The 15,389-nt window shown below is 37.4% G+C and overlaps 1 protein-coding gene across 1 annotated transcript in view; it reads right to left on the minus strand.

Annotated features, from left to right (window-relative positions):
• Positions 1-15,389, minus strand: part of LOC135463388 (extracellular matrix protein A-like) — a 36,687-nt gene that overhangs the window by 10,994 nt on the left and 10,304 nt on the right. The window contains exons 14-28 of the mRNA XM_064740646.1: positions 14,736-14,846; positions 13,414-13,524; positions 12,702-12,812; positions 11,526-11,636; positions 11,058-11,168; positions 10,206-10,316; positions 9,431-9,541; positions 8,263-8,373; positions 6,941-7,051; positions 6,230-6,340; positions 5,054-5,164; positions 3,732-3,842; positions 3,021-3,131; positions 1,845-1,955; positions 523-633 (exon numbers count right to left, since the gene is read on the minus strand). Coding sequence (XP_064596716.1) covers positions 523-633; positions 1,845-1,955; positions 3,021-3,131; positions 3,732-3,842; positions 5,054-5,164; positions 6,230-6,340; positions 6,941-7,051; positions 8,263-8,373; positions 9,431-9,541; positions 10,206-10,316; positions 11,058-11,168; positions 11,526-11,636; positions 12,702-12,812; positions 13,414-13,524; positions 14,736-14,846 — 1,665 coding nt within the window. The remainder of the gene's footprint in view (positions 1-522; positions 634-1,844; positions 1,956-3,020; positions 3,132-3,731; positions 3,843-5,053; positions 5,165-6,229; positions 6,341-6,940; positions 7,052-8,262; positions 8,374-9,430; positions 9,542-10,205; positions 10,317-11,057; positions 11,169-11,525; positions 11,637-12,701; positions 12,813-13,413; positions 13,525-14,735; positions 14,847-15,389) is intronic.

Here is a 15,389-nt window from a genome sequence, read left to right on the forward strand (position 1 = left end):
AAAAGTAAACAGTGCGGGCGAAAACCTCATCATTGTTCTTGTCCATCCACTGTATTCTTACCTTTGAAACACTTTCTTTTCAGATAAGAGTTATAAAACAAGGTTGTTTAAATCTGCCAAAAGATACCAGTATTAAAATACAATCCAACTCTTTCCTGTCTATGATCTTTGGCACTGGAACTTTGATGACTTCATCTTAATACCTTAACCCACACTGCATACCGATAGTTTTACTGTTCAACTTGGGTAACTGTTAAACTTCAGTTTTCCAGACTCATTGTGAGAACCTAAGCCCACAGATGAAATCGGTCATCAGGAAATTGACTTCTCATATATGTACACATACTATTCTTGCCTTACCAGCTATTACATATCTACACCTTAAATCTAAATGAAATCTAGACAAAATAACATTGTAAAACAAACGTGTGTGTAAATCGTTAAAGAATTGGGGATGTCGTCTTCTAACAGATGTTGTTATAAGGTTAATACTTCATTCTCAAACGTTTATCAAACGCTCACCTTGAAGAGTAAACTCAGTCGTGCTCTGTGCACTGGTGCACACTTGGCAGGAGAAATCGGGATGTGCAGCGGCTTCGTCATAACAAGTGTCGTTGATAAAGCATTTGTTGGCTGAGGTAAAAACAACAGCAGAAATGAAAAATACACAAACACAGTTCTTTCATTTTGTACCTTTCTAAAATTTTTCATTAAAGTAACAGCGCAAATGGCAATGGCAGTTTTGCCAATAGGTAGACATCGATTGAAAATATTGCTTTTGTAAATATATATTCAAAAGGAGAACGAAAAAAGGTTATCTCACACCACAAATAAAAAGTAAAACGCTTTCTTTTAAGAGAACAGTTCTGAAGCAAAGTCCTTTGAAACTTGCAAAACACACCAGTGTTAAATTGCAATCCAACTCTTTCCTGCCGATGATCTTTGGCGCTTGCACTTTAAAGACTTCATCTTAATACCTTCAATCCACACGGCATACCAATAGTTTTACTGTTGTTTTTGTAGCGATGATAAAATGGTATGTGACAATGGGAATAATAATCACGATTTCCGGTAACTGTAAAACTTCAGTTTTCCAGACATATTGTGATAACCTAAGCCCACGGATGTAATCCGTCATCAGGAAAATGACTTCTCACACATGTACACATACCAACCTGGCGCTTTCTGCTAATACATCCCTGCACATACATCACTCATACTATATGTGACTACAAATGACATTTTAATTCGTAAACTCTCATCATCTTGCTCAAGACACTGGTTTAACAGCATTTTGTTCTCTCGCGCATCAATGTTATGGCCCGAAAAAGGTACGTTCTGACCTAAACAGGGTATTAAATTAATCAAGACTTCACCTATGAGAGTAAACTCCGTAGTGCTGTTCGAACTTTCACACTCTTTGCAAGTCACACCTGGCTCCTTATCCCCAGCATTATAGCACACGTTGTTAATAAAACATTTGGTAGCTGAGTAGAAGAAACATAGTCATAAAAGTTAACAAGCACAACAATGGCCCAAGTTAATCAAATCATCGATCTTCAGCAATTACTCTCAGAAAAAGTGCACAATAAACAATGCCAAGCTTTGTGTGGCAGAGTCAAAATTCCGATTTATTGCTAATCCACTAAACTGTGTGTACTACGGCATATTTGACTCTAAATATTGTTGTATGGAAAACACTGCCCAATTGAAATTTCAGATTTGTACAAAATTAATATTGTAAAACAAACGTGTGTGTGATTATTAAAGAATCGGGGGTCGTCTTCTAACAGATGTTGTTGTAGGGATAATGCTTCATTGTCAAACGTTTATCAAACGCTCACCTTGAAGAGTAAACTCAGTCGTGCTTTGTGCACTGGTGCATACTTGGCAGGAGAAATCGGGATGTGCAGCGCCTTCGTCATAACAAGTGTTGTTGATAAAGCATTTGTTGGCTGAGGTAAAAACAACAGCAGAAATGAAAAATGCACAAACATAATTCTTTGAATTTAAAGCTCTCGAAATTTTGCAATCATAGTAACAGCGCAAATGGCAGACATTTTTACCAACACCCAGACATGGACTGAAAATGTTGGTTATGCAAATATATATCTAAAAAGAAAATGAATAAAACTTAAGCTACATTTACCTCACATACTTCATTCAACACCTATATTGAAAGGCACCAGCCTTTAACCCTCATTCAAAGGCGTGAAGTTTAAAACACCACAAATCACCGCATGGCCACATTTCTTTTTGCAGTCATCGTTTAGTGGTTTGTTTAACTGGTTCACATGTGTACTGATACACAAACTAATCAACACTTACGTTGTAAAGTAAGTTCCGTGGTTGACGAAGTCTGTTCACACACCTTACAGTCAATACCGGCTTCCGATTCTCCTTCAGCATAGCACACGCCATTTACATTGCAGACGTTCGCTACAAAAATACTGACACTTAGTCACCAGTGTTTATTACCTTCATCCTCAAAGCCAAGTTATATCACGTCGGGATACCATCAAGCACATTAAAAATATGGATTTAGCAATCTCTCGACCGGGAACAGCAGACGATTTACAAAATCAACGAAAGGGACTCTACACTAGCACAATTTTACATGAGTGCCAACTGTCATCTTTTGAAGATTTCCAAGAAAACTTTCGCACAAACTGTGCAAGACTAATATAAAACTCGTCTTCTTCAATTCTTGTGAGTATAGAACAAAAAGAGGTACCAGAAAGCAAGAGTTGATTTAATGTGTAGCGCAGATTGTCGAAAACCTATGGGGGTAGATCTACTCTGGTCCACTTGTACATTACATCCTCCGCTGTGGGTGTATAAAACAGAGGCCCATGAATATCAGCTTTTGAATATCTTCTTTTCAAATACTGCTTCCAAATACAGCAGCTAGATACGCCGAATTTTACACATTTAAATCCCTTGTCAAAAACAGATGGCCTCTACCTCTACGTTACAACAGAAGAATTGTTAGGCTCTTAAATGAAGTAAACTCCATTTACCTCTTGACGAAAAGGCAGCTGTGTCGGTCGCACTGTTACATGCCTGACAAGAGTCATTATCATCTACCTGTCCCTCGTCATAACATGTGTCTTCGATGAAGCATTTACTGTCTGAGGATATAAGGAAGAGAAAGAATGTAATGACAAATGGCATCGTGAAAAACACGTTACACACATTTGGTTTCCATAAAAAGTAAACAGTGCGGGCGAAAAGCTCATCATTATTCTTGTCCATCGACTTTATTCTTACCTTTGAAACACTTTCTTTTCAGATAAGAGTTATAAAACAAGGTTGTTTAAATCTGCCAAAAGATACCAGTATTAAAATACAATCCAACTCTTTCCTGTCTATGATCTTTGGCACTGGAACTTTGATGACTTCATCTTAATACCTTAACCCACACTGCATACCGATAGTTTTACTGTTTAACTTCGGTAACTGTTAAACTTCAGTTTTCCAGACTCATTGTGAGAACCTAAGCCCACAGATGAAATCGGTCATCAGGAAATTGAATTCTAATATATGTACACATACTAACCTTGCCTTACCAGCTATTACATATCTACAAATTAAATCTAAATGAAATCTAGACAAAATAACATTGTAAAACAAACGTGTGTGTAAATCGTTAAAGAATTGGGGATGTCGTCTTCTAACAGATGTTGTTATAAGGTTAATACTTCATTCTCAAACGTTTATCAAACGCTCACCTTGAAGAGTAAACTCAGTCGTGCTCTGTGCACTGGTGCACACTTGGCAGGAGAAATCGGGATGTGCAGCGGCTTCGTCATAACAAGTGTCGTTGATAAAGCATTTGTTGGCTGAGGTAAAAACAACAGCAGAAATGAAAAATACACAAACACAGTTCTTTCATTTTGTACCTTTCTAAAATTTTTCATTAAAGTAACAGCGCAAATGGCAATGGCAGTTTTGCCAATAGGTAGACATCGATTGAAAATATCGCTTATGTAAATATATATTCAAAAGGAGAACGAAAAAAGGTTATCTCACACCACAAATAAAAAGTAAAACGCTTTCTTTTAAGAGAACAGTTCTGAAGCAAAGTCCTTTGAAACTTGCAAAACACACCAGTGTTAAATTGCAATCCAACTCTTTCCTGCCGATGATCTTTGGCGCTTGCACTTTAAAGACTTCATCTTAATACCTTCAATCCACACGGCATATTAATAGTTTCACTGTTGTTTTTGTAGCGATGATAAAATGGTATGTGACAATGGGAATAATAATCACGATTTCCGGTAACTGTAAAACTTCAGTTTTCCAGACATATTGTGATAACCTAAGCCCACGGATGTAATCCGTCATCAGGAAAATGACTTCTCACACATGTACACATACCAACCTGGCGCTTTCTGCTAATACATCCCTGCACATACATCACTCATACTATATGTGACTACAAATGACATTTTAATTCGTAAACTCTCATCATCTTGCTCAAGACACTGGTTTAACAGCATTTTGTTCTCTCGCGCATCAATGTTATGGCCCGAAAAAGGTACGTTCTGACCTAAACAGGGTATTAAATTAATCAAGACTTCACCTATGAGAGTAAACTCCGTAGTGCTGTTCGAACTTTCACACTCTTTGCAAGTCACACCTGGCTCCTTATCCCCAGCATTATAGCACACGTTGTTAATAAAACATTTGGTAGCTGAGTAGAAGAAACATAGTCATAAAAGTTAACAAGCACAACAATGGCCCAAGTTAATCAAATCATCGATCTTCAGCAATTACTCTCAGAAAAAGTGCACAATAAACAATGCCAAGCTTTGTGTGGCAGAGTCAAAATTCCGATTTATTGCTAATCCACTAAACTGTGTGTACTACGGCATATTTGACTCTAAATATTGTTGTATGGAAAACACTGCCCAATTGAAATTTCAGATTTGTACAAAATTAATATTGTAAAACAAACGTGTGTGTGATTATTAAAGAATCGGGGGTCGTCTTCTAACAGATGTTGTTGTAGGGATAATGCTTCATTGTCAAACGTTTATCAAACGCTCACCTTGAAGAGTAAACTCAGTCGTGCTTTGTGCACTGGTGCATACTTGGCAGGAGAAATCGGGATGTGCAGCGCCTTCGTCATAACAAGTGTCGTTGATAAAGCATTTGTTGGCTGAGGTAAAAACAACAGCAGAAATGAAAAATGCACAAACATAATTCTTTGAATTTAAAGCTCTCGAAATTTTGCAATCATAGTAACAGCGCAAATGGCAGACATTTTTACCAACACCCAGACATGGACTGAAAATGTTGGTTATGCAAATATATATCTAAAAAGAAAATGAATAAAACTTAAGCTACATTTACCTCACATACTTCATTCAACACCTATATTGAAAGGCACCAGCCTTTAACCCTCATTCAAAGGCGTGAAGTTTAAAACACCACAAATCACCGCATGGCCACATTTCTTTTTGCAGTCATAGTTTAGTGGTTTGTTTAACTGGTTCACATGTGTACTGATACACAAACTAATCAACACTTACGTTGTAAAGTAAGTTCCGTGGTTGACGAAGTCTGTTCACACACCTTACAGTCAATACCGGCTTCCGATTCTCCTTCAGCATAGCACACGCCATTTACATTGCAGACGTTCGCTACAAAAATACTGACACTTAGTCACCAGTGTTTATTACCTTCATCCTCAAAGCCAAGTTATATCACGTCGGGATACCATCAAGCACATTAAAAATATGGATTTAGCAATCTCTCGACCGGGAACAGCAGACGATTTACAAAATCAACGAAAGGGACTCTACACTAGCACAATTTTACATGAGTGCCAACTGTCATCTTTTGAAGATTTCCAAGAAAACTTTCGCACAAACTGTGCAAGACTAATATAAAACTCGTCTTCTTCAATTCTTGTGAGTATAGAACAAAAAGAGGTACCAGAAAGCAAGAGTTGATTTAATGTGTAGCGCAGATTGTCGAAAACCTATGGGGGTAGATCTACTCTGGTCCACTTGTACATTACATCCTCCGCTGTGGGTGTATAAAACAGAGGCCCATGAATATCAGCTTTTGAATATCTTCTTTTCAAATACTGCTTCCAAATACAGCAGCTAGATACGCCGAATTTTACACATTTAAATCCCTTGTCAAAAACAGATGGCCTCTACCTCTACGTTACAACAGAAGAATTGTTAGGCTCTTAAATGAAGTAAACTCCATTTACCTCTTGACGAAAAGGCAGCTGTGTCGGTCGCACTGTTACATGCCTGACAAGAGTCATTATCATCTACCTGTCCCTCGTCATAACATGTGTCTTCGATGAAGCATTTACTGTCTGAGGATATAAGGAAGAGAAAGAATGTAATGACAAATGGCATCGTGAAAAACACGTTACACACATTTGGTTTCCATAAAAAGTAAACAGTGCGGGCGAAAAGCTCATCATTATTCTTGTCCATCGACTTTATTCTTACCTTTGAAACACTTTCTTTTCAGATAAGAGTTATAAAACAAGGTTGTTTAAATCTGCCAAAAGATACCAGTATTAAAATACAATCCAACTCTTTCCTGTCTATGATCTTTGGCACTGGAACTTTGATGACTTCATCTTAATACCTTAACCCACACTGCATACCGATAGTTTTACTGTTTAACTTCGGTAACTGTTAAACTTCAGTTTTCCAGACTCATTGTGAGAACCTAAGCCCACAGATGAAATCGGTCATCAGGAAATTGAATTCTAATATATGTACACATACTAACCTTGCCTTACCAGCTATTACATATCTACAAATTAAATCTAAATGAAATCTAGACAAAATAACATTGTAAAACAAACGTGTGTGTAAATCGTTAAAGAATTGGGGATGTCGTCTTCTAACAGATGTTGTTATAAGGTTAATACTTCATTCTCAAACGTTTATCAAACGCTCACCTTGAAGAGTAAACTCAGTCGTGCTCTGTGCACTGGTGCACACTTGGCAGGAGAAATCGGGATGTGCAGCGGCTTCGTCATAACAAGTGTCGTTGATAAAGCATTTGTTGGCTGAGGTAAAAACAACAGCAGAAATGAAAAATACACAAACACAGTTCTTTCATTTTGTACCTTTCTAAAATTTTTCATTAAAGTAACAGCGCAAATGGCAATGGCAGTTTTGCCAATAGGTAGACATCGATTGAAAATATCGCTTATGTAAATATATATTCAAAAGGAGAACGAAAAAAGGTTATCTCAAACCACAAATAAAAAGTAAAACGCTTTCTTTTAAGAGAACAGTTCTGAAGCAAAGTCCTTTGAAACTTGCAAAACACACCAGTGTTAAATTGCAATCCAACTCTTTCCTGCCGATGATCTTTGGCGCTTGCACTTTAAAGACTTCATCTTAATACCTTCAATCCACACGGCATATTAATAGTTTCACTGTTGTTTTTGTAGCGATGATAAAATGGTATGTGACAATGGGAATAATAATCACGATTTCCGGTAACTGTAAAACTTCAGTTTTCCAGACATATTGTTAGAACCTAAGCCCACGGATGTAATCCGTCATCAGGAAAATGACTTCTCACACATGTACACATACCAACCTGGCGCTTTCTGCTAATACATCCCTGCACATACATCACTCATACTATATGTGACTACAAATGACATTTTAATTCGTAAACTCTCATCATCTTGCTCAAGACACTGGTTTAACAGCATTTTGTTCTCTCGCGCATCAATGTTATGGCCCTAAAAAGGTACGTTCTGACCTAAACAGGGTATTAAATTAATCAAGACTTCACCTATGAGAGTAAACTCCGTAGTGCTGTTCGAACTTTCACACTCTTTGCAAGTCACACCTGGCTCCTTATCCCCAGCATTATAGCACACGTTGTTAATAAAACATTTGGTAGCTGAGTAGAAGAAACATAGTCATAAAAGTTAACAAGCACAACAATGGCCCAAGTTAATCAAATCATCGATCTTCAGCAATTACTCTCAGAAAAAGTGCACAATAAACAATGCCAAGCTTTGTGTGGCAGAGTCAAAATTCCGATTTATTGCTAATCCACTAAACTGTGTGTACTACGGCATATTTGACTCTAAATATTGTTGTATGGAAAACACTGCCCAATTGAAATTTCAGATTTGTACAAAATTAATATTGTAAAACAAACGTGTGTGTGATTATTAAAGAATCGGGGGTCGTCTTCTAACAGATGTTGTTGTAGGGATAATGCTTCATTGTCAAACGTTTATCAAACGCTCACCTTGAAGAGTAAACTCAGTCGTGCTTTGTGCACTGGTGCATACTTGGCAGGAGAAATCGGGATGTGCAGCGCCTTCGTCATAACAAGTGTCGTTGATAAAGCATTTGTTGGCTGAGGTAAAAACAACAGCAGAAATGAAAAATGCACAAACATAATTCTTTGAATTTAAAGCTCTCGAAATTTTGCAATCATAGTAACAGCGCAAATGGCAGACATTTTTACCAACACCCAGACATGGACTGAAAATGTTGGTTATGCAAATATATATCTAAAAAGAAAATGAATAAAACTTAAGCTACATTTACCTCACATACTTCATTCAACACCTATATTGAAAGGCACCAGCCTTTAACCCTCATTCAAAGGCGTGAAGTTTAAAACACCACAAATCACAAATTTCTTTTTGCAGTCATCGTTTAGTCGTTTGTTTAACTGGTTCACATGTGTACTGATACACAAACTAATCAACACTTACGTTGTAAAGTAAGTTCCGTGGTTGACGAAGTCTGTTCACACACCTTACAGTCAATACCGGCTTCCGATTCTCCTTCAGCATAGCACACGCCATTTACATTGCAGACGTTCGCTACAAAAATACTGACACTTAGTCACCAGTGTTTATTACCTTCATCCTCAAAGCCAAGTTATATCACGTCGGGATACCATCAAGCACATTAAAAATATGGATTTAGCAATCTCTCGACCGGGAACAGCAGACGATTTACAAAATCAACGAAAGGGACTCTACACTAGCACAATTTTACATGAGTGCCAACTGTCATCTTTTGAAGATTTCCAAGAAAAGTTTCGGACAAACTGTGCAAGATTAATATAAAACTCGTCTTCTTCAATTCTTGTGAGTATAGAACAAAAAGAGCTACCAGAAAGCAAGAGTTGATTTAATGTGTAGCGCAGATTGTCGAAAACCTATGGGGGTAGATCTACTCTGGTCCACTTGTACATTACATCCTCCGCTGTGGGTGTATAAAACAGAGGCCCATGAATATCAGCTTTTGAATATCTTCTTTTCAAATACTGCTTCCAAATACAGCATCTAGATACGCCGAATTTTACACATTTAAATCCCTTGTCAAAAACAGATGGCCTCTACCTCTACGTTACAACAGAAGAATTGTTACGCTCTTAAATGAAGAAAAACTCCATTTACCTCTTGACGAAAAGGCAGCTGTGTCGGTCGCACTGTTACATGCCTGACAAGAGTCATTATCATCTACCTGTCCCTCGTCATAACATGTGTCTTCGATGAAGCATTTACTGTCTGAGGATATAAGGAAGAGAAAGAATGTAATGACAAATGGCATCGTGAAAAACACGTTACACACATTTGGTTTCCATAAAAAGTAAACAGTGCGGGCGAAAAGCTCATCATTATTCTTGTCCATCGACTTTATTCTTACCTTTGAAACACTTTCTTTTCAGCACTTTCTTTTGAGATAAGAGTTATAAAACAAGGTTGTTTAAATCTGCCAAAAGATACCAGTATTAAAATACAATCCAACTCTTTCTGGTCTATGATCTTTGGCACTGGAACTTTAATGACTTCATGTTAATACCTTAACCCACACTGCATACCGATAGTTTCACTGTTGTCTTTGTAACGATGATAAAATAATATGTGGTCATGGGAATAATAATTATGGTTGCCGGTAACTGTTAAACTTCAATTTTCCAGACTCATTGTGAGAACCTAAGTCCACAGATGAAATCGGTCATCAGGAAATTGACTTCTCGTATATGTACACATACTAACCTTGCGTTACCTGCTATTACATATCTACACCTTAAATCTAAATGAAATCTAGACAAGATAACATTGTAAAACAAACGTGTGTGTAAATCGTTAAAGAATTGGGAATGTCGTCTTCTAACAGATGTTGTTATAAGGTTAATACTTCATTCTCAAACGTTTATCAAACGCTCACCTTGAAGAGTAAACTCAGTCGTGCTCTGTGCACTGGTGCACACTTGGCAGGAGAAATCGGGATGTGCAGCGGCTTCGTCATAACAAGTGTCGTTGATAAAGCATTTGTTGGCTGAGGTAAAAACAACAGCAGAAATGAAAAATACACAAACACAGTTCTTTCATTTTGTACCTTTCTAAACTTTTTCATTAAAGTAACAGCGCAAATGTTAAACAGTTTTGCCAACAGGCAGAAATCGATTAAAAATATTGGTTATATAAATATATATTCAAAAGGAGAACAAAAAAAGTTTATCTCACACCACAAATAAAAAGCAAAACGCCCCCTATAAAGAAAACAGTTCTGAAGCAAAGTCCTTTCAAACTTGCAAAACACATCAGTGTAAAAATGCAATCCAACTCTTTCCTGCCGATGATCTTTGGCGCTGGCACTTTAAAGACTTCATGTTAATACCTTCAATCCACACGGCATACCGATAGTTTCACTGTTGTTTTTGTAGCGATGATAAAATGGTATGTGAGAATGGGAATAATAATCATGATTACCGGTAACTGTAAAACTTCAGTTTTCCAGACTTATTGTGAGAACCTAAGCCCACGGATGTAATCCGCCATCAGGAAAATGACTTCTCACACATGTACACATACCAACCTGGCGCTTTCTGCTAATACATTCCTGCACATACATCACTCATACTATATGTGACTACAAATGACATTTTAATTCGTAAACTCTCATCATCTTGCTCAAGACACTGGTTTAACAGCATTCTATTCTCTCGCGCATCAATGTTATGGCCTTAAAAGGGTACGTTCTGACCTAAACAGGGTATTAAATTAATCAAGACTTCACCTGTGAGAGTAAACTCCGTAGTGCTGCTCGAACTTTCACACTCTTTGCAAGTCACACCTGGCTCCTTATCCCCAGCATTATAGCACACGTTGTTAATAAAACATTTGGTAGCTGAGTAGAAGAAACATAGTCATAAAAGTTAACAAGCACAACAATGGCCCAAGTTAATCAAATCATCGATCTTCAGCAATTACTCTCAGAAAAAGTGCACAATAAACAATGCCAAGCTTTGTGTGGCAGAGTCAAAATTCCGATTTATTGCTAATCCACTAAACTGTGTGTATTACGGCATATTTGACTCTAAATATTGTTGTATGGAAAACACTGCCCAATTGAAATTTCAGATCTTGACAAAATTAATATTGTAAAACAAACGTGTGTGTGATTATTAAAGAATCGGGGTTCGCCTTCTAACAGATGTTGTTGTAGGGATAATGCTTCATTCTCAAACGTTTATCAAACGCTCACCTTGAAGCGTAAACTCAGTCGTGCTCTGTGCACTGGTGCACACTTGGCAGGAGAAATCGGGATGTGCAGCGGCTTCGTCATAACAAGTGTCGTTGATAAAGCATTTGTTGGCTGAGGTAAAAACAACAGCAGAAATGAAAAATGCACAAACATAATTCTTTGAATTTAAAGCTCTCGAAATTTTGCAATCATAGTAACAGCGCAAATGGCAGACATTTTTACCAATACCCAGACATGGACTGAAAATGTTGGTTATGCAAATATATATCTAAAAAGAAAATGAAAAAAACTTAAGCTACATTTACCTCACATACTTTATTCAACACCTATATTGAAAGGCACCAGCCTTTAACCCTCATTCAAAGGCGTGAAGTTTAAAACACCACAAATCACTACATGGCCACATTTCTTTTTGCAGTTATAGTTTAGTGGTTTGTTTAACTGGTTCACATGTGTACTGATACACAAACTAATCAACACTTACGTTGTAAAGTAAGTTCCGTGGTTGACGAAGCCTGTTCACACACCTTACAGTCAATACCGGCTTCCGATTCTCCTTCAGCATAGCACACGCCATTTACATTGCAGACGTTCGCTACAAAAATACTGACACTTAGTCACCAGTGTTTATTACCTTCATCCTCAAAGCCAAGTTATATCACGTCGGGATACCATCAAGCACATTAAAAATATGGAGTTAACAATCTCTCGGTCGAGAACAGCAGACGATTTACAAAATCAACAAAAGGGACTCTACACTAGCACAATTTTACATGAGTGCCAACTGTCATCTTTTGAAGATTTCCAAGAAAAGTTTCGGACAAACTGTGCAAGACTAATATAAAATTCGTCTTCTTCAATTCTTGTGAGTATAGAACAAAAAGAGGTACCAGAAAGCAAGAGTTGATTTAATGTGTAGCGCAGATTGTCGAAAACCTATGGGGGTAGATCTACTCTGGTCCACTTGTACATTACATCCTCCGCTGTGGGTGTATAAAACAGAGGCCCATGAATATCAGCTTTTGAATATCTTCCTTTCAAATACTGCTTCCAAATACAGCAGCTAGATACGCCGAATTTTACACATTTAAATCCCTTGTCAAAAACAGATGGCCTCTTCCTTTGCGTAACAAAATAAGAGTTGTTAGGCTCTTAAATAAAGAAAACTCCATTTACCTCTTGACGAAAAGGCAGCTGAGTCGGTCGCACTGTTACATGCCTGACAAGAGTCATTATCATCTACCTGTCCCTCGTCATAACATGTGTCTTCGATGAAGCATTTACTGTCTGAGGATATAAGGAAGAGAAAGAAGGTAATGACAAATGGCATCGTAAAAAACACGTTACACACATTTTGCTTTCCTTAAACAGTAAACAGTGCGGGCGAAAAACTCAACATTATTCTTATCTATCGACTTTATTCTTACCTTTGAAACACTTTCTTTTGAGATAAGAGTTATAAAACAAGGTTGTTTAAATCTGCCAAAAGATACCAGTATTAATATACAATCCAACTCTTTCTTGCCTATGATCTTTGGCACTGGAACTTTAATGACTTCATCTTAATACCTTAACCCACACTGCATACCGATAGTTTTACTGTTTAACTTCGGTAACTGTTAAACTTCAGTTTTCCAGACTCATTGTGAGAACCTAAGCCCACAGATGAAATCGGTCATCAGGAAATTGACTTCTCATATATGTACCCATACTAACCTTGCGTTACCAGCTATTACATATCTACACCTTAAATCTAAATGAAATCTAGACAAAATAACATTGTAAAACAAACGCGTGTGTAAATCGTTAAAGAATTGGGGATGTCGTCTTCTAACAGATGTTGGTATAAGGTTAATACTTCATTCTCAAACGTTTATCAAACGCTCACCTTGAAGAGTAAACTCAGTCGTGCTCTGTGCACTGGTGCACACTTGGCAGGAGAAATCGGGATGTGCAGCGGCTTCGTCATAACAAGTGTCGTTGATAAAGCATTTGTTGGCTGAGGTAAAAACAACAGCAGAAATGAAAAATACACAAACACAGTTCTTTCATTTTGTACCTTTCTAAAATTTTTAATTAAAGTAACAGCGCAAATGGCAATGGCAGTTTTGCCAATAGGTAGACATCGATTGAAAATATTGCTTATGTAAATATATATTCAAAAGGAGAACGAAAAAAGGTTATCTCACACCACAAATAAAAAGTAAAACGCTTTCTTTTAAGATAACAGTTCTGAAGCAAAGTCCTTTGAAACTTGCAAAACACACCAGTGTTAAATTGCAATCCAACTCTTTCCTGCCGATGATCTTTAGCGCTTGCACTTTAAAGACTTCATGTTAATACCTTCAATCCACACGGCATACCAATAGTTTCACTGTTGTTTTTGTAGCGATGATAAAATGGTATGTGACAATGGGAATAATAATCACGATTTCCGGTAACTGTTAAACTTCAGTTTTCCAGACTTATTGTGAGAACCTAAGCCCACGGATGTAATCGGTCATCAGGAAAATGACTTCTCACACATGTACACATACCAACCTGGCGCTTTCTGCTAATACATCCCTGCACATACGTCACTCATACTATATGTGACTACAAATGACATTTTAATTCGTAAACTCTCATCATCTTGCTCAAGACACTGGTTTAACAGCATTTTGTTCTCTCGCGCATCAATGTTATGGCCCTAAAAAGGTACGTTCTGACCTAAACAGGGTATTAAATTAATCAAGACTTCACCTATGAGAGTAAACTCCGTAGTGCTGCTCGAACTTTCACACTCTTTGCAAGTCACACCTGGCTCCTTATCCCCAGCATTATAGCACACGTTGTTAATAAAACATTTGGTAGCTGAGTAGAAGAAACATAGTCATAAAAGTTAACAAGCACAACAATGGCCCAAGTTAATCAAATCATCGATCTTCAGCAATTACTCTCAGAAAAAGTGCACAATAAACAATGCCAAGCTTTGTGTGGCAGAGTCAAAATTCCGATTTATTGCTAATCCACTAAACTGTGTGTATTACGGCATATTTGACTCTAAATATTGTTGTATGGAAAACACTGCCCAATTGAAATTTCAGATTTGGACAAAATTAATATTGTAAAACAAACGTGTGTGTGATTATTAAAGAATCGGGGGTCGTCTTCTAACAGATGTTGTTGTAGGGATAATGCTTCATTCTCAAACGTTTATCAAACGCTCACCTTGAAGAGTAAACTCAGTCGTGCTTTGTGCACTGGTGCATACTTGGCAGGAGAAATCGGGATGTGCAGCGCCTTCGTCATAACAAGTGTCGTTGATAAAGCATTTGTTGGCTGAGGTAAAAACAACAGCAGAAATGAAAAATGCACAAACATAATTCTTTAAATTTAAAGCTCTCGAAATTTTGCAATCATAGTAACAGCGCAAATGGCAGACATTTTTGCCAATACCCAGACATGGACTGAAAATGTTGGTTATGCAAATATATATCTAAAAAGAAAATGAATAAAACTTAAGCTACATTTACCTCACATACTTTATTCAACACCTATATTGAAAGGCACCAGCCTTTAACCCTCATTCAAAGGCGTGAAGTTTAAAACACCACAAATCACTGCATGGCCACATTTCTTTTTGCAGTCATAGTTTAGTGGTTTGTTTAACTGGTTCACATGTGTACTGATACACAAACTAATCAACACTTACGTTGTAAAGTAAGTTCCGTGGTTGACGAAGCCTGTTCACACACCTTACAGTCAATACCGGCTTCCGATTCTCCTTCAGCATAGCACACGCCATTTACATTGCAGACGTTCGCTACAAAATTACTGACACTTAGTCACCAGTGTTTAGTACCTTCCGCCCCAAAGTAAAGT

Source organism: Liolophura sinensis, chromosome 3, assembly GCF_032854445.1.
Source record: "Liolophura sinensis isolate JHLJ2023 chromosome 3, CUHK_Ljap_v2, whole genome shotgun sequence".
Taxonomy (NCBI): Eukaryota; Metazoa; Mollusca; class Polyplacophora; order Chitonida; family Chitonidae; genus Liolophura; species Liolophura sinensis.